This window comes from Gymnogyps californianus, chromosome 4 (genome assembly GCF_018139145.2).
Source record: "Gymnogyps californianus isolate 813 chromosome 4, ASM1813914v2, whole genome shotgun sequence".
Classification (NCBI taxonomy): domain Eukaryota; kingdom Metazoa; phylum Chordata; class Aves; order Accipitriformes; family Cathartidae; genus Gymnogyps; species Gymnogyps californianus.
This window is the reverse complement of record NC_059474.1, coordinates 35,528,601-35,552,431: the sequence shown is the minus strand read 5'-3', so window position 1 is coordinate 35,552,431 and position 23,831 is coordinate 35,528,601. Positions and strand designations below refer to the sequence as shown.

General features: G+C 36.8%; 1 protein-coding gene across 2 annotated transcripts in view; it reads right to left on the bottom strand.

Moving 5' to 3' along the window:
* Window positions 1-275: 275 nt before the first annotated feature.
* FAT1 (FAT atypical cadherin 1) overlaps window positions 276-23,831 on the bottom strand; it is a 113,354-nt gene continuing 89,798 nt past the window's right edge. For both annotated transcript variants that reach the window (XM_050896622.1, XM_050896623.1), the window contains 16 exons: window positions 22,475-22,864; window positions 20,850-21,064; window positions 20,298-20,435; window positions 19,847-19,990; window positions 17,447-17,644; window positions 12,350-13,151; window positions 11,270-11,401; window positions 10,998-11,161; window positions 9,929-10,391; window positions 9,242-9,395; window positions 8,872-8,982; window positions 8,024-8,655; window positions 7,636-7,773; window positions 5,511-5,570; window positions 2,690-2,725; window positions 276-1,745 (listed from right to left, as the gene is read on the bottom strand). In XM_050896622.1, the coding sequence (XP_050752579.1) occupies window positions 1,120-1,745; window positions 2,690-2,725; window positions 5,511-5,570; window positions 7,636-7,773; window positions 8,024-8,655; window positions 8,872-8,982; window positions 9,242-9,395; window positions 9,929-10,391; window positions 10,998-11,161; window positions 11,270-11,401; window positions 12,350-13,151; window positions 17,447-17,644; window positions 19,847-19,990; window positions 20,298-20,435; window positions 20,850-21,064; window positions 22,475-22,864 (4,403 nt within the window). In that variant the 3' untranslated portion in view covers window positions 276-1,119. The remainder of the gene's footprint in view (window positions 1,746-2,689; window positions 2,726-5,510; window positions 5,571-7,635; window positions 7,774-8,023; window positions 8,656-8,871; window positions 8,983-9,241; window positions 9,396-9,928; window positions 10,392-10,997; window positions 11,162-11,269; window positions 11,402-12,349; window positions 13,152-17,446; window positions 17,645-19,846; window positions 19,991-20,297; window positions 20,436-20,849; window positions 21,065-22,474; window positions 22,865-23,831) is intronic.

Below are 23,831 nucleotides of genomic sequence, written 5' to 3'. Positions count from 1 at the left end.
TTTAAAGAAAAATGCAAACTAGCGAGAAGGCTACTGAAGTTTGATACCCATCAATCTTTATTCATACTGGCCCGATTACTTTTTAAAACACCATTAAGTAGACACACACTGCCATCTAGTGAGCATCTCTAACATAGCTGCAGTTTGATTTCTGAGGAGAGGAAAATGTGTTGCTTGGAGCAAGTAACTTAATACAGTACAAAACATATACAGACTTAAAAATGCTGCACTGAATGCTTTGTCAATTGTATATTATATAATAGAGATACACAGAGCAAAGCTAAAGTATTTTATTAATAATTTATTGTCAGTAAGAAAGACTGGCTAATGGTAATTTTCAGTAAAAACCTTTACAAGACCATTGGATCACAAATATACAGACACTATAAAAACTGTGTCATGGTGGTTTTGGTTCTAAACTGGTATGTAGAGGGTCCCCAACACACTTTCCAAGAAGGGAAAAAATGTTTACAGTTCTAAAATACAGCAACCCATTTAAGACATTTCCATGTAGCTGACCCAGAAAAATATCAGACCTAACCTATGTACAATTGGAATTGTGTGAATATGTTGAATTTTTTATAATGAAATGTCAAACCTTAGTTTTCAGGGGAATACATACAGTGACGCCCTGATTATAAGAAGTCAGGGTGCTAGTTTTTAATGGCACACTAACACCACTAGTTTCAGTGGAAAACAAATTCACAAAATATCTACAAAAATCTAGTTAAAACTATTAAAATCAAAACTGTACATAAAATTTACAAAAAGTAGGAGAAAATTAATTGCATTAGAACTATATAAATATATGCATCATGCTAACATGGAGAAGTGGTATGTGATTTTTTTTTTAACATAGACAATGTAAATACAAAAAGGATGTTCAGAAATCACACAGCCAATGGAAATCTTGGAACTGTCCAATTACAGTAGGTCAGGAAATGGAAATAGGCTGATTTAGTGAAATGAACTGCATGATCCAATGCCGCCATGCCAGTTTAGCTCACTGAAACAAAAGCATTCACTGTGGCTGGGAAAAAGAAAAAAATAAAAAAGCTCTTGAAAGTTGTTTTAGAATTGATAAAGTTTGTTAGAGTCCAGGCACTTTTGTTGAGCGTGTCAGACTTCTGTATGTTGCTGGGAATCAAGTGGAGGAATTTTCACATCTTCAAAATGACCATCGTCTCCACTCTCATAGTCACTCATCATGACTTCAGACTCAATTTCACAGCATGCTGACACATCAGAGCATGAAGCTGTGGAAGCATACACAGACATGGACATGTTGTCTACAGTGGGTGCTTCAAAGTCTCTATTGTACCCTAATGTGTAAGGAGCATAAGGTTCTCTGTAACTGCCGTTGACACCACCAGTTGTGGTCTGAGGTTCTGACATGTCTGCAGGATAGTGATGGGGAAGGTACTGATTAAGGTTAAATCTCTGCCTGCTTCTTGTAGAAGAACCCAAGCTACCTATGGCTGGCATGTCTCTGGGTGGCTGTATTGACTCAAACTGGTCGCTGTATTCTGGTGGTAACGGTGGAAGCTCATCAGGTGCAGGGAAGTCATCAGGTGGAGGTGGAAAATCACTTTCTATGTCATAACCGCCAGGGTAATAGTCTGTATCGATGGCGTTTGGATCCGTGTAGAGGGGAGCTGACTCCTCAACCACTTCGTAATTTGGATACTCTTGGATACCTGGCAACTGAACGCTTGGCATCCAGTCTGATGTATCCCAGTGATAACCTGAAAAGTTAATTTAAAAAAAAAAAAAGTAGTATTAGTATCTTGTCTTCAAGTCAGTCTGAACTGAGAAGTCAACACATGTATTAAGACAATGCAATCACTGTGATTAGGACACTACTTGTTAATTAGAGAGCAGTTTGCCCCGGTTCCACAAAAGACATTCAACACAACACAACTTTACATTATGCCATGCATTAGATATTGCATCATTCACACTTGAACTGTTACATTTTCTCAGACATCTCACCTAACTTGGGAAAAGCTGCAGGTCACCTATGGAATGTGCTGTCACAATACATAATGGTATAGAATTGTTCACTGGATAGCAAAGAACCAACAGCCTCCCTGGTGCAGCTAAATTCTTAATCAATTGTTGTTGAGTAATTACAGTTATGGTGATAACAGCTGCCTGTTTTTCTTAAGAATATATTTAGCATATATAAACCATGCTTTTCTTACATCAAAGCAGCAATTTCTAATTGGTAGAGCATCCAGACCTTTTAAAGCTACTTTACCCCTTAACTGAATTGTAAAGTTAATTTCACAAAATGCTGTTAGCTCTACAGTAACTGCCACACCTCTGATAAAAATCTTTGACTATTAGTAAAGACATTCCACATTCAAATACAAGAACAAAACAGGAAAATCAAGCTTAATCATGCATAAATGACCAAACTTGATCCTCTCTTGCAAACTCCCCTTGAGTAAGTTTGTATTCGTCTGCTGGAAACTAGATGTAAGCCTAATCTCATTAAAAAATAATTGTTTTTCTCATCTGAACACCAAAAAGGAAAATAATACAGAATTGTAATAAGGTGCAAATCTAGTAAAGAGTAATCACTGCAGACAAATGCACAGCAAGCAACTGATAGTAAGTCTGTGTTAAAACCAAGTATTAACAGAAATATTTTGGTGAACATCAATGAACTGCATGCAGAAGTCACCTCTTGAATTGCTGAGGTCAGGAACAGCAAAAGATTCTTTAGGTGGCAGAATGAGAAGAAAAAGGAGAAAACATCTGTAGTTAGGAATCAAATAGTAGAACCAATGTGAAGACAAACAATGACTGTCACTATGATGTTCATGCTGCTTTTGTCCAGTTTACTTAGCAGTACTAAAGTTGGCATTTTTTTTTTCTCCTGGGCTTCTCCTTTATTAGACTTGACTGTAGAATAGCTATTTAGCTAATGTACAGCCCACCCGAGACACGGCTGTGTCGTGGCAAAATCTGCAATCTGTAGTTTGGTGAAATCCTCATATCGGTAGATTTAGGACTTCTGCTAAAAAGGGTAGCAAGACTTGGTCTGATCTTTTTCTTTCCTTGCATCCCCCCCTTGTTTTTCGATACAGGGCTGCATCTATTAGGACTTACACTTTCAAGTACCTCATGCAAAGATGGGAACTCTCCCTTTCGTATCTAGCTTCCACACACTGTGCACTGGGAGACCTGGCTCCCTTTGTACAGCAATCCCAGCTCACGCTCAGCAGAGAACTGTCCCGTGTTATCCGACAAATTTTAAACCTTTCTCTCTTCAGGAATCTATATTCCCTATTCAGGTCTGTAAGGACGGACAATGCCTATCCTAATACCAGAATCTTCTCCTAAGAATTGATACTTTTATCTGTTCTTGGAAGAGTGGAGGGACAGAGGTTGACTCTTTGGTGGTGGCGGGGTTTCCTTCTGGTTTTTTTTTTTTTTAAGCTTGTCTAGCTCAGACCAGAAAAATACTGTCCACCCTAAAGGAGATAATCAGTCAGAGATCTGAGACTCTTAAAACATCTCTGGCCTCATCTCCAGGAGAAGGTTCTGACCACTAGTCTACTTAGAAGGCGACATTCTTAGTTCTTCTAGGGAAACTGGGTGCAAAACTAAAGCCAATAGGCAGACTGTGGCCTTACGATTTAGAGCACTTTTACCAAGGAATGGGGAGATCTTGGTCCTGTTCTCTTCTTCTGAGGCAAAGACCCCTTAACATAAAATACAGAAACACAAACTAGAACCTGATGTGCCCATCCTTCTAGGTGACAATCTGCTAGACTGGAGCTATATTTCCTCTTGCACTCAGCGTTGTTGATTTGCACGGAGCTACAACCTTCCCTGAGGAGCAGTGCGGAGAACGCAGGCCTACAACTGTCCTAGCATGAGACTAGCTACAGTTCATGCTTCCAGGATACCTGTTGGACAGAACCACTCAGGGAGACTAAAAGGAAAAGACCATCTGTCCCAGAACTTGACCTTGCTGAAGGCTTGAGCAAGGATCTCTGCTGCTTGAACTGGCACCCTCCTGAGGGCGCTCAAAAGCAGAAATCTTTACCTAAGATGCTTTGAAAGAAGGAATGCTTATTAAGAGTAGAAAATTCCAAGTGTTAAGAAGTAGCTGAGCATGACATCTTTAATCTCTCTACGAATATTCTGCAATGCATAAAATATTTGTATTTATCTTACAGTGATACTAAACCACCATGCAATACTTTCAACTTTGACTTGACAACTACATCCATCTTTTTAGTTCTACCAATTAAAATCTCAGAGAAAATCTGAATAAGTTATTAAATATTTCCCCTGATAGATTTTGCCTCTTCTAGTCTTATAATTCTCCCTTTCGTAAGTCCTGTGCATTACAATTTTTTAGCACCGAGGACTATGGTCTATAGGTACACATTAATGAAATACTCTCATGTAATTAGAAGTCTTTGCATTTGTCTACTTTCTTGTGTGTCTGCATACATTGGACAGGATGTACTTCAAATAACAAACCAAAGAGAATCTTTAGCTACTATAACTAATTTTATGTTCTTAAAATGGCTTCATTTTAAGTAGGACTTAATAAAAAAGCAGGGTTTCCTAGTCTGTATTAGGAAATACGAAACATACACTGTCAATGTTATTTCAGAAGTAACCTCTGCAGACTCATGGTCATGGAGTGAATTACTTGCATATTACTAGAATTTTAAGGATTTTTAAGTCAATTAAAACCATAGTTAGCATTTGTATAGACTCATTGGCACCTTTATTACTACTATTATTTTGTAAAGAGTTTGTGTTTTCCAGAGTGGTCAGTTCTTAAATGTTAGCAGAAAAGAAAGAAAATTCCATTGAAAATGTCTACTTTGCCTCTTTCTAACTTCCAAATACATACTACACGCACACACAAATATATGTGTGTGTACATATATACACCCAAACATACCTTTTAGATACTGATGTAAGGCTGGGTAGTAAGTAACTACTTAAACTGATAGGGATATGTATGCCTATATACCTCAACTGCATACTAGAAATGCAGTTTTTTCTGCTAAAGAGGCAGATTGATCTGAAGACCAAGGAAGTGAGTACTGGTATCAGACTACTCCCATTCTGCTCAGGTGGACAAGGTGCCAACAGATGTGGGTGGGAGAAGAAAAGGAAGAGGGGGCTGCTGCTTTTTCATCTACAGTAGTCTATGTAATTGCCTTTGATGCTGTCTCAATTCTGCTGGGAGCTTTAGTGTGAATATATTCAGAAAAGAGTAAGCACCAAGATCTTTTTATGCCAATACTTTTTTTTCCAAGAAATCACACTTTGAAACCTATCCACAGGGTAGCTACAGCATACACATGAAAATATGAACAGATATACAATATAAATATATTCTTTGCTAAAACTTATCAGAAAGTCCAAGTAAATAATATTTTATAACTCCCATCTGCTAGGGCTACATTACTAGAAGACAAACGTGCATTATTCTGCCAAAGCAGTAAATAAATATGAAAACATGTATATACCTTCTTTTTCCACCGAGTCAACAACAGCATTGACAAGGTGTATTACAGTCACTACGGAAGCTTGTAAAAGGTATAAAAGGAGCAAATTAAAACAAACCTATAGTTAGTATCACTTTAAACAGCATACAGATATACAAAAAAACACTGTAAAATTGCAGTTCATTACTATTTTATAAAGCAAGATTATTGGTGTACATATACATTTACTCTCTATCTAGAAAGCAGTCGCATATAATACATAAAAATACATCTCTAAACCTGAATTTTATTCTTGATAAACATGGAAAAGTACTTGTAACTACTCCTGAAGCAAATTCTGCATGAGCACAAAGCTGCTTTAGTTGCGTTAGAATTTCTGAAATGTTGCCTAAACATACCATTTACATAATAGTTCATCTAGATAGCAATAAACTAGGCTTTTCTAAAGGCTTGTGTTGGGTGAATTAAGGAGTATTTCATGAGGCTTCCCCTTTTAGACTGCAAACTACGTTTTTTTCCCCCCCTCAATGGAAGACCAGGGGAAGAAATTTTCACTGAAATGAACTAGAATGCTAGAATATGAAAAATATCTACTGAAAACTTCTGTTGCTGACCTACTTAAGTTGTGTGAACAGTGGTATCACAGTAGGAACACCAAATTCAGGTTGTGACGTTCTTATTTAAGAACAACCGAAATGAATGTATTTTTTATGTCTTCCCTTTCCCAAGATATTTTTGGAAGGGAAAAGGATTTACTCTTATAGGGTAGGATGAGGTAAGCACATGCAACTTGTTTGCATGGCTCAGGGATTAAATTTCAAACTAATAAATTCAGAATCTACCAAAAAGGAGGGAAGGAACAATATCTATGATGCTACAGCTGTTTCTCTTAAAATGATGTATTAATGAGTAATCAATACATGACAAGAAATGTGAGTAAGAATGTATGAAATATATGGAATGGAGAGGAGGGGACAACAACATGTACTGCACAACACTTAATACCACAGGAAAAAAGTTGAAAGTTGAGATCAGGTCTACTGATAAAATGATGAATACTGTAACCATACCATTTTACTTTCACCAATCATTAACACAGATGTTTCTTTTCATGCTATTAAGAACAAATCACTACTTCATCGAGAAGCAGAATGTTCTTTATTCCTAAGCTAAAGGAATTTCAAATTCTTTTTACCATATAGAGACAAAAGCAGAAATTGGAATAAAGAGTCAAAACACCTTAACTTAGTGAATTAAGTTATAAGACAACTGTGGCTCTGTCCAATCAGTCTGAAATGTTTCTGAATACATAGATGCATTCATATCAACTGTAAAAGCATCTGTCATCACATTGGAAAAGTAAAAGACTTCCAGTTAATAATAATAAACCCCACAAATACGTATGCTGATTATATTTTGATGGACTGGAGTTGTGATCAAAATATTTATATTTTTTATTTTTATATTGGCTTTTTTCAATGTATGAAATTTTTTTATTAATTCATTTTAATCATGGTGAAAGCCAAATATACTGTTCTACTATAACAAAAGTCCTTTTTGTGCAGCCTCCTTCATTACTAAAGTAATCAAACTTACAAGCAGTCCCTTAAACTCTGCTCTCACTCAGAACTGATCTGATCCATATGGGAGCTGAGGTCGCAGCAAGAAAAAGAGAAGGAAACAAATGAAACTGTAACACCAGAAAGCTTTTTACTGAGAGCTGAACGTCAAAACGAAAGTTATATTTGTGCAGAGGCCATTTTTTTAAATTCACTGTATTCTTGTATGAGGTGATAACTAATGATTACCTAGAAGGGTTTCTCAAATTTGAACATGCTTTTAACACCTTTTAAACACAAGGCTCTGAACACCTTGTGCTGCATTTTCACTGTTAATATTCTAACAGCAGAATGATTATATATAATTTTAAAGTAAAGTAATTAACACAAGGTGTAAGATAGACAAAATACTTCTAAAAAATTAACGTATCTGGGTATTAACATAAGTAAAACCAGATATATATTAAATAAGCTATTATTTAATATATATTCGATATATGTAAGTCCTATTGATACTAAGCGATACAGATGCAAAGACAGAACAAAGGAATGTAAGCAGCAGTACAGAATGATTGTATTTTACATACCATTGTCATCACATGATTCAGACTGGAAGGAGCTGAGGGACTGGACCTCAGACATGCTTTCTCTAGCACTATAAGGATGGGAGTTCTTTTCATCCAGAGGCTTTTTTGAAAGGCAAGGGTCAAGATCTACTACTTTAGCTGAAAGAAAAAGTTTCAAATGAGACAATTAATAGATTCCAGATTAAAGAGTCAATAAAATTTAAGGCTGAGATCTACACATTTTTACAAAACTTAATAGAGCATGAAGCCTGATCAGACTCAAAACCCAGTAAAGTCATAATGCTTTTTGTACCCTAACAGGCATAGACAGAGACTCTGTACTCATATTAAAAATTGTACCAGCACACACCTTTAACAGAAAAGTAATAAAAATAAGAACATTTCTTACTGTCATAGTCAAAATCCCAGCTGGGTTTCTGTATTGAATCACTGTCTGAAGGAGAGTTGGAGGGAGGTGGAGGTGGCAAATTTGGTGCTACACTGCAAACAGCTACAGCTTTCCGGTGACCATGTACAGAATCTGGGTTAAAAGTACTAAACTCTGGGTGCTCAGGGATAGCAGACCCCTCAAAAGAATTCCTGTCAAGATTGTTCCGGGAGTCGCTTGGAATGCTTGGAGTGTACGAAATGGGACGAACAGGAACCTGTGGTGGGATGTCAGAATAGACGTTCTTATTCAATTTTGCATCAAAATAAGGTCTTTGCAAGAAAGCTGTTGTAGCTCCCAGTTGCTTGTCTTCAGGTTCTGGCTGGTGCTTCTTCTTTCTACTAATCACTTTGCGGCAAACAACAAAAATCACAACTAAAAAGAATATTCCTGCGATGAAAACAATAATCCCAATCACTTCGGCTAAGCTAATGTTCCAAGATGTTGAAACATATTTGTTAAGAACAACGTCTGTGCAGTGTTTTCCTCCAAATCCACGGCTACAATTGCAGTGATATGAACCATAAGTATTCTCACAAAGGGCACCATTAAGACACGGGTTTTCTATGCATTCATCGACATCAGTCAGGCACCTACCAGAAACAGAGCAGAGCAATGATGGTTAGTTTACATCAGTAGTCTTTGTTGCAGTCTCCTTGCTCTCAACTATTCTAGATATATTTAATATACAGTACTGTACACTACCAGGCAATTTGCTATTTTATCAACGTTCCAGATTTCAACCAGTTTGAACTGTTAACTGTTAAGTAATACTGTTAAAAATTCAATATATGTGGAACACTGCCTACCTTTCTCCACGAAAGCCTGCTTCACACTCACAAACAGGTCCATCCAAACTGTCAATACACTTGCCGCTGTTTTTACAAGGATTGTCTTTGCAATATGGACCCAGCTGGCACCTGCAAAGGCAAAAAAAAAAAAAAAAAAGAGGGGGGAGGGAAAAAGAGCATGAATGAACCATTACCTTACTGCAAGTGAGCATATAGTGTGGGATTCAGGGCTGTAACATAGGGGCTGGCATTAACTTCAACTAACTCCAGTGGGTTTCAAAGTCTGAGCTTTAAGAAGGAAACAGATTAAAAAGAAAACAGAAAAAGTGTTACATTTATAGCCTATTCTCTAAGGGGTTCATTGGTACAGTAAACCATACAAACATACCTTTGGCCTGTGTATTGTCCTCGGCACTGGCAGATAAAATCATCACTGACCGGGATGCAAGTACCACCATAAAGGCAGGGGTTGGAAGCACATGGGTTGACACTTACATCGCAGTGAGTTCCCATAAACAAAGGTGCACACTTGCAGTAGTAACCTGAAATCAAATACAGTCTTTTTGAAAGACACACATGGCTTTACTGGATTTAAGATAAAATCCTCCCTGCCCACCTATGGATTTAAGATAAAATCCTCCCTGTCCACCTACCTGTTTCAAGAAAGAGAGGATGGGAAGAAATAGAAATATTTTTATCGAAAGATGAAGGAAAGTCTAACAGTAAGGTTTTTCTTGAATATAACAACTTCCATTTCTCTCACAAAACTCAAGCTTGTCACAATGATTTCAGAATTTTTAAAGGGAGACTCTAAAATAGGCAGTTAAAAGGATGGACCTCAGGTGTTGACACAGAAGATTAAATCCCCACTTTGTCTGATGGACTTTTTCTACTTCATACCCCAAGGAGTTGAGTCTAGAACAGAGACAGACAGCCTTCCTACCTGCTCAACAACCAGCCTTCTACAACTCTCTGGGAAAGCAAGAATTAGTCACAAAGTTGTTTTGTCCTTCAAGGCAGGTAAGTGGAAAAGCAGTTTTGAAAACTAACAGCAGAAGAATATAGCACAGCTTACCTCCATTTGACAGTGCATTGCAGACACCTCCATTCTGACATGGGCTGCTTGAACAACCTTCTGTGGTAGTCAGTAAGCATCCAGGAGTCACATCTACAGATTCTTCCATGTGTGCGTAATTTCGTGGCTTACTGTTTAGGGGCAGCTCTTGTCCATTAAGTACAACAGAATCCATACAGCCTCTGAAACCATTGCTAACCTGAGGACTTTTACCATGTCTTGTACCTTGCTGCCGAATATGACCACCAAAAAACACATGATTATCTAGGTTTAGCGTCCTAAGTGTACCAGGAGCAGTACCAGATGCAGTATGCACCCTATCCAGAACAAGTCGTGCGTAATTTCCGTCCACTTCAAGAGATACTGAATGCCACTGGCCATCATTTATCTGAATGCTCTGAACGGAGACAATCCCAGGTCCGCTGCCACAATCAAATTTATATTGCAGCCTTCCATGGTGAATCTACAGAGGAAAGCCACAACATCAACAAATGGTCTGCACACTTAAAGAGTATAAAATATTGATGCCTGTAAAAGTTTATGTTTGCTGGAGAGACAGGATGATGGTGGCGTTCATAAAAGGCAGTTTAATAACATTGTATTCCAAACAGTCGCAGTGATTATGATTCATTCTATATGGTTCTTTTAATTAAAATGTATACTTTGTACATTTTTTCCTCTACTAAAGAAGTCACAAATGATCATCAAAAGATTACAATATTTCAAGACCTTTCATCTTGTGCCTTAAGGGACTTTTTCTGTATGGACTCAATGAGTATTATAAGAAAATAAATTTACAGTTGTTATTTAACATAGATAATTCGGGGCGGGGGGGGTTGTTTTATTTTTAAAATATTAAAGAAAACTAATTCCTTTTACACGTTAAAAAAAATTCTGTACAAGTTTGTCACCTGGATGTATAACACGCTCTACCTTGAAGGCAATTCTCAATTATAACAATTCTACAGAGATGTTATGATTCAATCTTTTAATTTGGCAGAAAAAATAGTAAGAAGGTGGTAAGAAGGAAAGTGGAGGAGATGATATGCACTAGGAGATTTTAATATACCTCTAAGATACTGTAGTCCGTTCCTCGAGCATACATAACAACTGCATGAGCAGAGTAAGTTCTAAGTCTCATTGTCAGCTTCATTTCCTCTTTGTTCTCATTTTCCATGAGACGGTATTTCACATAGCTGCTCCCAGTAAATGTCACAGCAGAGCCAGCTGATGCTTAGGAATACAGAAAAGCATAAAATGTGTTAACACAGGACTGGAATCAAATTTATATTTGGAAAGTAATATGGTTTTACGCAGAGATTTTGAGAGTTAATTTCTTACCAGGACACTGTCCAGCTTTGCTGTCTTGGCAAACACAGGTGTATTTTCCTTCCTTTGGATCTCCTAAACAGTCGGTACCTTCAGGGCATGGGTTTCCTTCACACACGCTATTCACCAGGGGGCATTTCCCTTCTGTAAAACGAAATACATTATGTCTCTTCTGTTGGTTGTAATGGTTTTTGTGAAAAGGGACGCTTAAGTACAGTAGCTGAAAGCAACCCAAATGATATTCCTAACTATCAGACAAGGAAGGGAAGTAACAGTTACGGGACATGACTGGCACAAACACAGACTAGACAAATGGCATACATAGTGGCTGATGTTCATAGTTATCTTGATTACTCAAACAATTCAATTGGTAAAATTTGGAAACTGGTGTTGTGGTTTAAGGTTTACCATTACTATCATACACCATAAAAACCAACATGTAGATATTAAACACGGACAGAGTGGGTTGGGGAGAGCAGGGGGAGAGTGTGTCTGTATTTGAGACAGAAAATGAACAGGCTTTAAATATTTACTTAAGATGTGCAAGTTCACCCAGCAACGTTAAGTCATGATTTTCAAAGGCAATGTTGTTTTCCTCAGAGCTAAAGACAAATTAATCTTCTGTTATACATCTGTATACTTATATGTATCTTAATGAATATTCATTTCCCAGTTCACCCTGTCATTCCCAGACAAGTTTGGAAGCTGTGTGGGCTATTCCTCTAAGCAGAAACCAGGAAATATTCAGGTACTTTGCAAGAACTTACCTTTGTGCATACAAGACTGAAAATGGCTGGCAATTTAGAACAGGCAACAAAAAAAGGAACTTCTTTCATAAAATGGAAAATGAAGATGTAACTATAAAAAAAAAATCCCCTCCCATAAGCTTATATTATGTAAACTCTTAAAATGAGGTAATGAGACAAGAAAGAATTACTCTTTACTCTGAATAAAATTAGGCAAATGTTGCAGTGAGGGTTATGGGACATTCTTAATCTTGTCCTGTAATACAGATTTTCCCCTGTGGATTATGGCTGTTCAAAACCAGAACAATCTTTTCAAGGATACAGTTTTTCTCACTGCTTTTCTTACCTTTACAAAGACAAACTGCTGTTCTGTGATGACGGGGAGTGACAAAACTCAATCTGGCTGTGCTGTGGGTTGACATGATGTTCTCATCCACTGTTACTTTTTCTTCACAAAATTTCAAAGGACAATCTAGGCCTGCGCAAAGCTTATGGAAAACATCAATTATCCGGACACCTAAAATCTCCTCTAGGTCAGGCACAGAAGAGTTTATCTTGTGGAGCAAAATTCTCATTGGGTGCTGAGAGCTAGCAGACTTTTCAATATTCAGGAGGACATCAAGATTTGAAGGAGGATCAGAAGGCTGCAAACTAACAATCTGGATGTCATTTCTCCTCACGCCCAAGATGTTTCTTAATGCTCTCTGGAAATTGCGCCAGTAATCACCGATGAATTCTTCAGGGGCAAGGTTTGCAAAGCATATTGCAATGCTGTGATTTAGTAAATCTTGTGTGATTTGTCTGATGTGTACAGTAATATCAGCTGCAGTTGTAAATTTTCCATCTGTAACAGTGACATTTAGGAGGTACTGTCCTACGTCTAACCTTTTATGTGCTATTAGTTTGCCACCAGTACTGGAAACAGAGAACAAGGATTCCATTTTGGGGTCCAGACTATATGTCAAAGTATCATAAACATCTTGATCAGTTGCATGAATTTTTCCAATGACACCACCTGAATATTCTTCCCCAAAGGCTGTGATAAAGATTTCCAGAGGCAGAATTGCTGGAGAATAAATGCTTTCCTCAATAACTCTAATGTCAATGTAAGTCAAAGATGACAACGGTGGTTTTCCATTATCTGCCACCTAAAGGAAGATGAGGATAGAGTTAAGATTTTTGCTTTATCTCAAATTCTACCGTAGATATTTGTACTGTGTACAGTAGAGTTGTATTTTTCTACAAAAAAAGAAGTTCCTACAGGAAAGTGCTTTATGTAAATTTCATAACACAGGTCCTGACATAAGGTTATATAAGCAGGCACATGAAAACATGTTTTCAATTCTTCCAAGATTAATAGGCTACAGTGTTCTTAATACCTGGAAATGCCAGGAAGCTACTAACACTTCTAGCAAATACAGAGGAAATGCACAGTAGCTGATTTCAGACAGCAGATGGTGCTTGAAGCTTTTTTATTTCAAGCATGGAAACACATTACAAACTTGAAATGAGTCATGCACTAGAAATTTACAACATGCTTCACCACAGTTATTAGGAGATGGTCTTGAAGACAATCTAAATGCAGTATGCCAAACAGTACTTCAAAAGGAAAACAATACATGTAGGAAGTTGCAATTAATTATGTCATCTTTCATGATATGTGATCACGGAGAGAGAAAAAAACAACCCTCTAGTGCTATTTGCTTCAGACAATTAAAGTAATTATCTTTAGCAGAATTAGCCTAATTCAATTTTAAAGCCTTTTTAAACATCACGTCCCCTGTCCTCCACCCCTTTTTGACAAAAGCAGACACTGTTGTTGTATGAAGAGGGGACAAAAAAAACAAGTAAAGTGAGAAAAGAGCATTCCCTTGGGTTCACTTTCTTTCTATTTCTCAGTTCTTTTTTCCCCATCTACCTTTTTCCCAGAGCTCCTTCCCAGAGCTCTTTCCCAGTTACTGAAAGTGAGACTAAAGAAATGGGCAAAGAAGAACTGGAGAGATGTAAAGGGACAGAGGGGATACACAGGACGCAAAAGGTAGAAGATATCCTGCATTGTTCAAAGGATTTTACAATAATTTTACAATGACTACAAGTAGTTGGCACACTTTGAAGATCTATGCAGAGAAGCTCCTTTTGATTTTTCATACAAATTTAAGCAAAAGAGGAAAAACTCCAGGCACAAGATTATCTGTGGATGTGCACATAATCGTAGCATTTTTAAAAGGTAATGCATGTCTCATAGAACTACATGTCTTCATCCCTTAACTCCAAAAGACAGGCATGGCTAGAAACTTGCCCTCTAGTTACCCAAACATAAATAGCGAGAGAGAGAGAGAGAGAACGCTCAAGTTGGCAAAGTTTTGTTTGCCTAGATTTCTGCCTGGAAACAAGGCAGGCAGTTTAGCTACAGGAGAAATGCCCAAGGGAAACAAGAAAGGGCTTAAAACAAACAGGCAAGCAAAATTATAACAAATGGACAGCAAGTAGGAAAGAAGAACCCCAGGAGAAATGATTTTTCAATAGTGCAGTTATTTAAAAATCGGCTGTGGTTTTAAACTAAAGACTTCAGAGTGTGGCACAAAGGACTGTATGACTCATAGCTGAAGATTTCACACACTAATGCTGTGAGACATTTGTTAAAGGATAATCTATTTCCTTTGGAGAGAGGGAAAGCAAATGTGAGTGGCATGCACATGTAGGTGGCTGCTGGGAAAAAAATCCTTATTTGTATTAAAACCACAAAGGTAAAGTAAAAGAAAGGCTCATGTTAAGTAAAGTTTTTTGGTGGTAGTGGGTGCATGGGGTGTGTATGGGAGGGGTTGTTTGTAGGTTTTTGGTGGTTTTTTTAAATTTTTTTTGTTTTTTTCCCAGTTAAATTATGCCTGTAACATAAGACGACCTCTGCCTCAGCAATCCATTCAGAAAGCAACTAAGGTGAAAGCTGTCAATACTGAAAAGCACACCAGTGAAGGTCAGTTAAAAAATGAAAACGAGTATCAAGAGATCACACGCAGCCATTAACTTGTGAGCTGCAAGGTGAAAGTGCAGAAATTAAAGATAGTGCAAACTTGAGAAGATGCCTTCCTACAGCCTTTGAAAAAATCTTTCTTTTAAATGAATAGGGGAAGAATATTTTTCCACAAAAGTCAGGTATCTGTTTTTGTGTGTATCATTGGAACTGAAGTCTTGTGATATAGAAATGCTAGTTTTAGTCTTAGATGCCTTCATACTCATGTATAGTGACTCACTAAGGAGAAGATAATAGCAAATTATAGCACTGTGTCTATTTAAAAAAAGCTATCATAGTATAAGATGACAAATGGCAATTAAAAGACAGTGACGCATTTCCAGAATCCAGGCAGGGAACTTGTAAATCAAGGGATTATACAGGTCCAAAATACTGAGATTGGGCAGTATAGCACACAAAAAAATGCACATTAGTATAGTCTGCTTTAATGATTTACAATCTCTGAGAAGCCTTTGTTCTAAATGAGTACATTTGTTTTAAGACATTTGTTTAGCTACTGGATGCCATTAAAATAGCCCTTATTCATTCCCTAGAAAAAAGGCACTTTTCAAGTGCTGTGCTAAAGAGAAGATAGCTGAAGCACTGACAGGCTGTTTACAAGCATCCTACAGTCTAGGAAGTGGCTTGGAAATGAAAGAATTGCATGATTCCACCCAGAGGAAGGTGTTAGATAGGTGCCTCATACTTAAGAAAAGGTAGGCACATTAGCAAGGGCGAAAGGTGCAGCTAAATCATGAAATGTGACAAACGACCCTGTAACAGTCTACATAGAACAGACATAATTGTCTGTGTGTGCATTCATAAGAATATGTTTTAGAAGCAAAATAAATAGAAATTAGTTACTGCTTAGAGAAAATATAAAATAAAACATATGAATCTTGTATGACACTGATTTTACATACAGGAAAAACATTGCTGGTTCCTCCTTCCTAAAAAAAAAAAAAGTGACTTCGGGGAATCAGTATAGAACTTAGAAAGCCTATTAGGAAAGTGTGACAAAGTCCAGCTCTACTGCTGTTTCGGACTCATGCAGCCCAGGAATGCCAACAGAGCCATCGCTTAGGTACCTTGAAGGCTAATCTGTCCCACCACTAATTAGCAGATCATTATTGAGAAAAAAATGGCTAACAAAGGAATGATATACCTCCCTGCCCCCTTTTTAATCTCAATTCTTAAACCCTAAACTAAACTACATTTAAATGGAATCTTTATGCTGGTTCTTATACTGATGGCTCCCAATAACATGTTTTAGTGACTACTCAACCAGCAAACGACAGTACCTGTGGGAATTTTTTTTTTCCTTCCCCAAAGAAAAGAGATAGACTTTGTGTAAACACGTCACGATTACTATCCCAATGTGGACAAAATTCAGTATATACTGACACAGACAGTACTGCTCTAAAACTCTGGAAGTGCATGTTTACTCAGAAATTGTCTGCAATATTATGTATGAGAATAATTTGGAGATTGAAACAAATTCCTCATGTAAAGGTAAGAATTTTTCTTAAAACACGAATCTGGAAATGAAGTTTAAGAATTAAGGCCAGCTATTTTTAGCCTACCAATTTTAAGTCCCCTGTTCACAGCTGCTTAATTTATAACTGAATTAAAAAGGACTGGATAAGATTAAAAAAATTGGTTTGAACTTTTCTTACATTAGGTTACAAAAAAGTATTTTAGAGAACTTATCTATGTTAACGTAACCTGGATTTTTGGACGTGGTCTGGTCTTTTTGCACAACAATGGCAAATATAGGCATATATTATAGCATTTCAGGGTCATTTTTGATTTTTATGCCGTGTATTCCACTGCAAGATGCTGAGATCTCCAAGTACTGTGCTGCAAGTTTCAACACTATGACAAAGGTCCACTCACCTGGTTTTCCAAACTTAACAAAAGATGTTTTCAATTGCCATTGGAAAAAGAATGTGGCACTACAGAAAAATATTTCAGTACTGCCATGATGTGCAACCTGCAACATCCCTGTTTCCATCGTATCAGTGTAGTCCAGCTCACAGCTTCAAGGGTCAAAGCGATAGTAGCAAGAGGAAGTCTGCAGCCAATAGTAGGTGGCTCAAGGGACCTGTGCCCTGCTGGCTTTTCCAGCATCCCTCAGGAAAGGCAAAGGGCTTATCAAGACCACTCACCCAGTTAACATTTCACTTACACCTTACCCTTACTGTGAGTTTAATTAAGCTTACTGTTACACCTGTGTAGATTTCCATTTAAACCAACAGACTTTGTCTCTGAAGATGTTACCTCAAGGGACATGCCTCAAATGACTGCTTGGCACATCAGGGTCTTGTAACAGAAAGACAAGGAGTAGGCAGGAAAAAGTGGTGGACTGGACATGAGTGGGAGAAGTTAAGTAAATACTAATAACACAAGACAGCTAGAGGTAGCGCATCCTACCTTAACATGAAGTAAATAGTGATCTCTCACTTTGCGATTCAGTGCAGCAGTTGTTGTCAGTACTCCCTGCTGGTTAATCTGAAAAGTGTTCTCTTCATTTCCGCTCAGGATGGTGAAAAGAAAAGGAGGGCCATTGTGAGAAGAATCCTTGTCTGTCACCACTAGCTGTAGCACACTAAATCCAATAGGCTTATTTTCCTATAAATGCATAATACAGTTAGATTGGTTTTGTTATAATTGAGGATACAGCCTGACGTTGATTTCTTTTTCACAACAGAAAAAAAAAAAAAATCAAATTACTGTCAAACCAGTTAATCAGTATAAGAGAAATCAGAATGACAATATTGTTTAAGGAAAAATACTACCCTCTGAGAATAACAATGAAAACAGTAAAAGGAGAAAGGTAGAATATTTTTAAACTTTGTTTTTTTAAACTCTGTCTTAATTTTAAAAGTAGCTAAGCCTTGAAACTTTACATTTTCCACTTTTGGTCTGAATTAAGATTACTGTAGATTAATTACCAAGTCATCAAAGATTTCAAATTTAGCTAAAACACCTGTTAAGAATAATCCAATGCCTTTGTTGGGAGGACTAGAAAAAAACCCGCCACACTCCTCCATCTGACCCCTTGTGTCCCTAATTAGTGTTCTGACTACAGTTGTGGCTGCTACAGCCACAGTCCAGTTAAAATATGAAATCCAGGTTTTAAAATTTGCATCATAAAATCCCTTCAAGTTCGCATCATGTGGATGCCTGAGGTTTCACAGACACTTCACACACTTTGTTTTATCATGTATCTGATACACACACACAACCTTATCTAACACTTGTAACACCTCTCCCAGAATATTCGTGCTATACTGTATTGACCAGGTTTTTTTATATATCTACACATATTTTAAATGCAAAAAAAAAGTAGAAGTGTTATTGTGAAGTACAACAACAAGACAATGCTATCCTTTCACAGTTGCAAAAACTCCTAGTAACAAGCATACTCTTTGTTCTTGAGAGAGTAAGTCCAGTTAATTATCAGATATTGCAGCTGAAGCTTTTTTCCCCCCTTCAGCAAAACAGACAAGGACCATAATTTTAAAATACAAATATTTACATTTGGACATCTAAAATAATTTGATTTTCATAATAGCTAAGCACATTTCCAACTGTGTCCAAATACGTCCATCTCCAATACATCAGGAAATGCACACCAGCATTCTTGGACAACTCCAGCTTTTTCTCTGCTACCCTTATACTGGTACAGGCTGATATGAATGAACTATAAAACACGAGGTCTTCCTTTTTAATTGAGTAAGGGAAACATTACAGACATTGGCTATATAGTCTACAGTTTTAGAGGATACATTAATTAACATTCACTTCAAGGAAGATTGTAATTGGGGAACGCAAAATACCTTTGACAGCACACAAACATACAAGTCTGTTGTTCTTAAAAAAAAAAAAAAAAGTAAGATCCAGGACATCTTACTTGCATACTCTGTATATATTGGGTAGAGATGAATCACTTTGTTCTCTTTCAGAAAGCTACCTTTACAAATCATGTACACAGTCTCAAAATAGAAGTGGTATGTTAGGATGGCACAGTGCACCAGATAACATTGCCTGATCCCCACTTATCTATTATACAAGGCCAGGCACCAGCAACAGCAAAAGGACCCAAGAGATTGAGCTCACTTACTTTACTAGTATAAAGGTCTTAATGCAATTCCTTTGTTCCCTTCCATTTATTCTCTATTGGATTCAGGAAGACAAGAAGTACAGACGCTGCCTCTGCTATCTTTGCTTTAGCAGAGAGTTTTCTGAATCAGGCAAGTACATACCAGCCATTTGAGAATCTGGCCCACTACTACCATCCTAAGGTGCAAAATTAGTCAAAGGATTGGTATGTAGCAATATGAAATACTAGTCCTGTTTTAACTGCTTCTGATCCCAGAGGAGGCCAATAGGAATTAAGTCTTGACTTATGTGACAGTGCACAACACTTGCTTCACAGTAATAGGTACCTAAAGTATCTTTTTCTAAGCAGTAACTCTAAGATTAAAAAGAAATAGTAAAATTATTATGTATTTTAACCTACCTGTATGATGCTAAGAATGTTATAAACATAAATGCAATGTATAATATATATATACATGTACACACACAAAGTACATGAAAAAAGAACATGCTCAACTTGCAATGTAAGTTTATAAATAGACTGCACAATATGAATCTTGTAACCCTTAACACTTACTCAGGTAAGCAGTCTCACTGACAACCTTAAATAATTAAAATTACAGAAAAATAAAATTGAAGCATTAGGTTTATCATATCTTGCAGAATTTTTCAAGTCACAAATTAACACTCCAATAATATTGATTTGACTACTTCACTATCTGTATTTACCTGGATGATAACACTATAGTTTCCTTTTGAGAATACTGGAGGATTGTCATTTACATCAGAAACATCAATATTAACTGTGGTTGTGTTAAGTCTAGGTGGGTTTCCATTATCTGAAGCTTGAACTGTCAAGGTATATCCTGAAATCTAAGAAATAATAAAAAAAAATTCAAACATTCACTAAGGAGCAATAAGCAGCAAACTCAGCTTTTGTTTTAAGGAAGAAATATTTTAGTGCAAAGCCCCAGTAAAGCTTGCCTTCATATATTTAATCCTTTCTCTTCCTCCCTGCCCCCAAAAAGCACTGACATAAATAAATGCTTTCACTTTATTACAGCTACATTAATTTTGGAACATGAAATGGTAATTTACAAATATAATTTAAAAAAATGGTGGTCATCAATTAAGTATAGCTAAATTAATCCCAACTGCTCAAAAAGCGTCAAAAACTTACCTTTTCTCTGTCTAGAAGTTTAGTCACTTTTATTTCACCCCTGGTAGGGTCAATTGTAAAAGGATTTCCCTGATTGCCATCTATAATTGTGTAGTGAATGCGGTTGTTTGAAGGTCCATCGGCATCATCTGCCATAACCTAAGGGACATTACAGTCTCATTTAAAACAGGTCGAAATAGACTCTATCACCTTTCAGATAAACTCATCCTGAAGATGAGCACAGCTATTTTGGTCTAACACATTTCATAGTTCTCAGGAGAAATGTCGTCCAAATAGAACATACCAACATCACTTAATTTCCTGAATTTCTTCTGAAAATTAAGTGATGTTCTCATGAGGAGAACACAAATATAATCACAAAATATCATCTACTTTCCCATAGCATCAAGTCCCTGGTTCTGAAACTTTGTCAAAATAATTTTTCAGTTCACTCAGTGGTAAACTTATCTATTCATTTATGTCCACCTTCAAATCAATATTTATTCCTTCAAGACTGAAAGCATGATTGTCATGAGAGAGTATTTCAAAGGAAAAAAAAACAACAATACGTACTGTAATGACTGATTGTTCAAGCATAGCATCTTCACTGATTACTGCAGTGTAAGTGTCTTGGCTAAACACTGGAGTATTGTCATTGATATCTGTTACATTAATATTCACTGTTACAACATCACTTAATGAAGGTGTGCCTCCATCTGTGGCTTCCACTGTCAAGTAGTACTCATGAGAACTTTCATAATCCAAGCTCTCAATGATAAAAATGGCTCCTAGGGAAGAAAAAAAAAAAAAACAAAAACCAAAAACAACACCAAACACAACCTCACACAAACTCTGCTATTACTGTAGTATTATATATTGCAACTTTTGATTTTGGTCTGACAAATACTCAGCTTCTTCAGGGTTTGATTTTTCACTGTAAAGCTAGAGCTACACAGTGAAATGATCAGGCTTTACACATAAAAGTAAAAAGGTGAGAACTTCCTGCCTTTACCACAAAAGACTTGCACTTTAAAACCACCAGGCTCACATTTTGTAATGAAAAAAAATGAAGAAAAATAAAATAAATGTGTTTAGAAAAATGTCCTTTTCTTAATTTTCAATTAAAATTAACAAAAAATATGAAATGACCTTTAACTTGACTTTCCTTGCAACCAGCATTAATGTCAGGCATGGAGTATGCAGAGGTAGTAAGAGAAGTGTCTGACCATGAATTCTGATTGATAGAAATATCTGAGTTAAAGTGTGAGTTTTTAACTGACTAGTTAAGATAGTGCAGTCCCTAACACACATGCTGATTTGCTGCTGGAAGAGTGTTTTCCTGGAACCTTTTTCCTCCTTTTAAATATGTGAAGAAGAAAAACTGGCAAAGTACTTCTATATCATAGTACCAGCATGCACACTGGAAAAAGCAGCTGGAAGAATTATAGTTTCAATTACACTGGTATAATTAACTACTATTAACTTTTGGGTAGAAATCTTATTTAAAAAACCCAAACTTTACCAGAATAACTCTAGAAAAAGAACTATGTAAGAAAACAAAACTAGAATTGAGGTGTATATTGATTTTTAACAAAGAATTGTCATTAATAGGGAAAAACTCTCCACAGAACCCAAATGCTTCCTGAGACTAAATCTGACTAACATGCAAGCCTAAAATCTCCACTGTCATGCTGTACATATGACTGAACAGAATATTCCAACCTCTCTTTAATGCCATATCAAACTCCTCTAGGATTACGGTCTTTGTGGACCAATGACTAGTCTTGCCAATCAACTTAATTTCTGATCTTTGTTTTACCAAGTCTGGCCACTTATTCTGGTTATATAGCTTTTGTGAAAAGACTATTATGCTCCTATCATTACAGATCTATGCCTTTCCACCCCCTCTGCCCCCAGGGTGGGGAATATTCCAGCTAGGAAACCCTTACTCTTGCCAGCTAAATGAATCTAACCCAAATAACAGTAAATAGCAGCAACAAATAAAGTTCCTATTCTACATTCTACTGCAGTCCTCTAGTAAGCATGCTGGCAAAATGGGTCAACAGACAGTAGCACTGGCTTTACAGCCAGGATGATGCACACAGATTATACATAACCTATTTGGTTGAATTACTGTAGAACACAGTATGGCACTGTGCTTGGTTAGCCTAAAGTATATTTCAGTTGTAATCTGTTACCTGTTGTTGAATCGATGCTGAATTTTCCGTGTTCATTCCCACTGACTATTGCATATGTGATTTCAGCATTGGCTTCAATGTCCCTGCTTGCAGCATAGATCTGGAGAACTTCAGTTCCAACCAAAATGTCCTCTGATACACTTGCACTATACTCCCTGTGCTCAAATACAGGTGGATTATCATTTATATCCAAAACAGAAACTATAAGACTACTTGTTGAAGACAGTCTTCTAGGTAAACCTTCATCTGTAGCCTTCAAAGTTAGAGTGTAAACAGCTTGTAATTCCCGATCCAAAGGCTTCTCTAAACGAATGATTCCAGAGAATTCATCAATAGAGAACTGGCCCTCTGCAGAGTCCACCAGTGAATAATGGATTTTACGGTTCATCCCTGCATTTTGAAAACAATTGCAGAGTATGAAGCAGTCGTTAAAATACACCAACATAATAACAGATCTGATAGCTATAGAAATAAAACATGCATGCTAAATATTATCATTCATGTTAAAGTAAATTTCAGCAAGAGTTAGAGGCTCTTGTGGAGGGCAGAATGATTTCCAAAAAGATGTAATCTGATTTAAAAAATTAAGCTAACACTTCATTGCACCACTTTTCTGCCACACAAAAAACACGAAGCATGGTTCTGCTTCAGTCACAGTACTAGTTAATATGAAATGATTAGTAATATAAATCTAATTATAACTTCAGAACAACAGCATCTGCTTAGCAGGCTTATAAATAATACTAGAGGATATGGGAGAGTTAGGCTGCATCAAATAACTAGACTCATTACCAGTAAGTTTCTTTAAGAACCATGTCCCAAAATTAACAGGAACATAATTTCTGGCAACCTTTCTGTATAAAATAAACAAACAAAAAACCCATAAGTTTTTGGGCCAAGTATTTTCCTCCTCCTGAGCCTCAAAGACTAGTGAAGTGTGAAAACATCTGTCTGTTACCTTCCAATTCAGCAACCTAGCTTTATCACAGTACAAAGCAGGTTGGTTGTTTCACGAGACTGAGGCAACTATTAATTAATACTACTTGATTAATAAACTGATGATATATGGAAATCACACACTTTTAAAAGACCTTATGCTGTTGTATTCCTTACAACAAAGCCTAAGTACAAACTCTTTCTAATGTAATTTTCAGTTCATGTTCACTTAAATACTTGTAACTAAACAGTGAAGATAGAGACAGCAAAAACCTTAACATGGTAGCATATACAGAAAAATACAATCAACCAGGGTTCTCTTTATGGTATGATCATCGATGGCTAGCCTGAGAAGCACACATTCAAAAATCTATGAATGCACATTTACATGAACAGACATGACTTGATATTCCTTTTACTT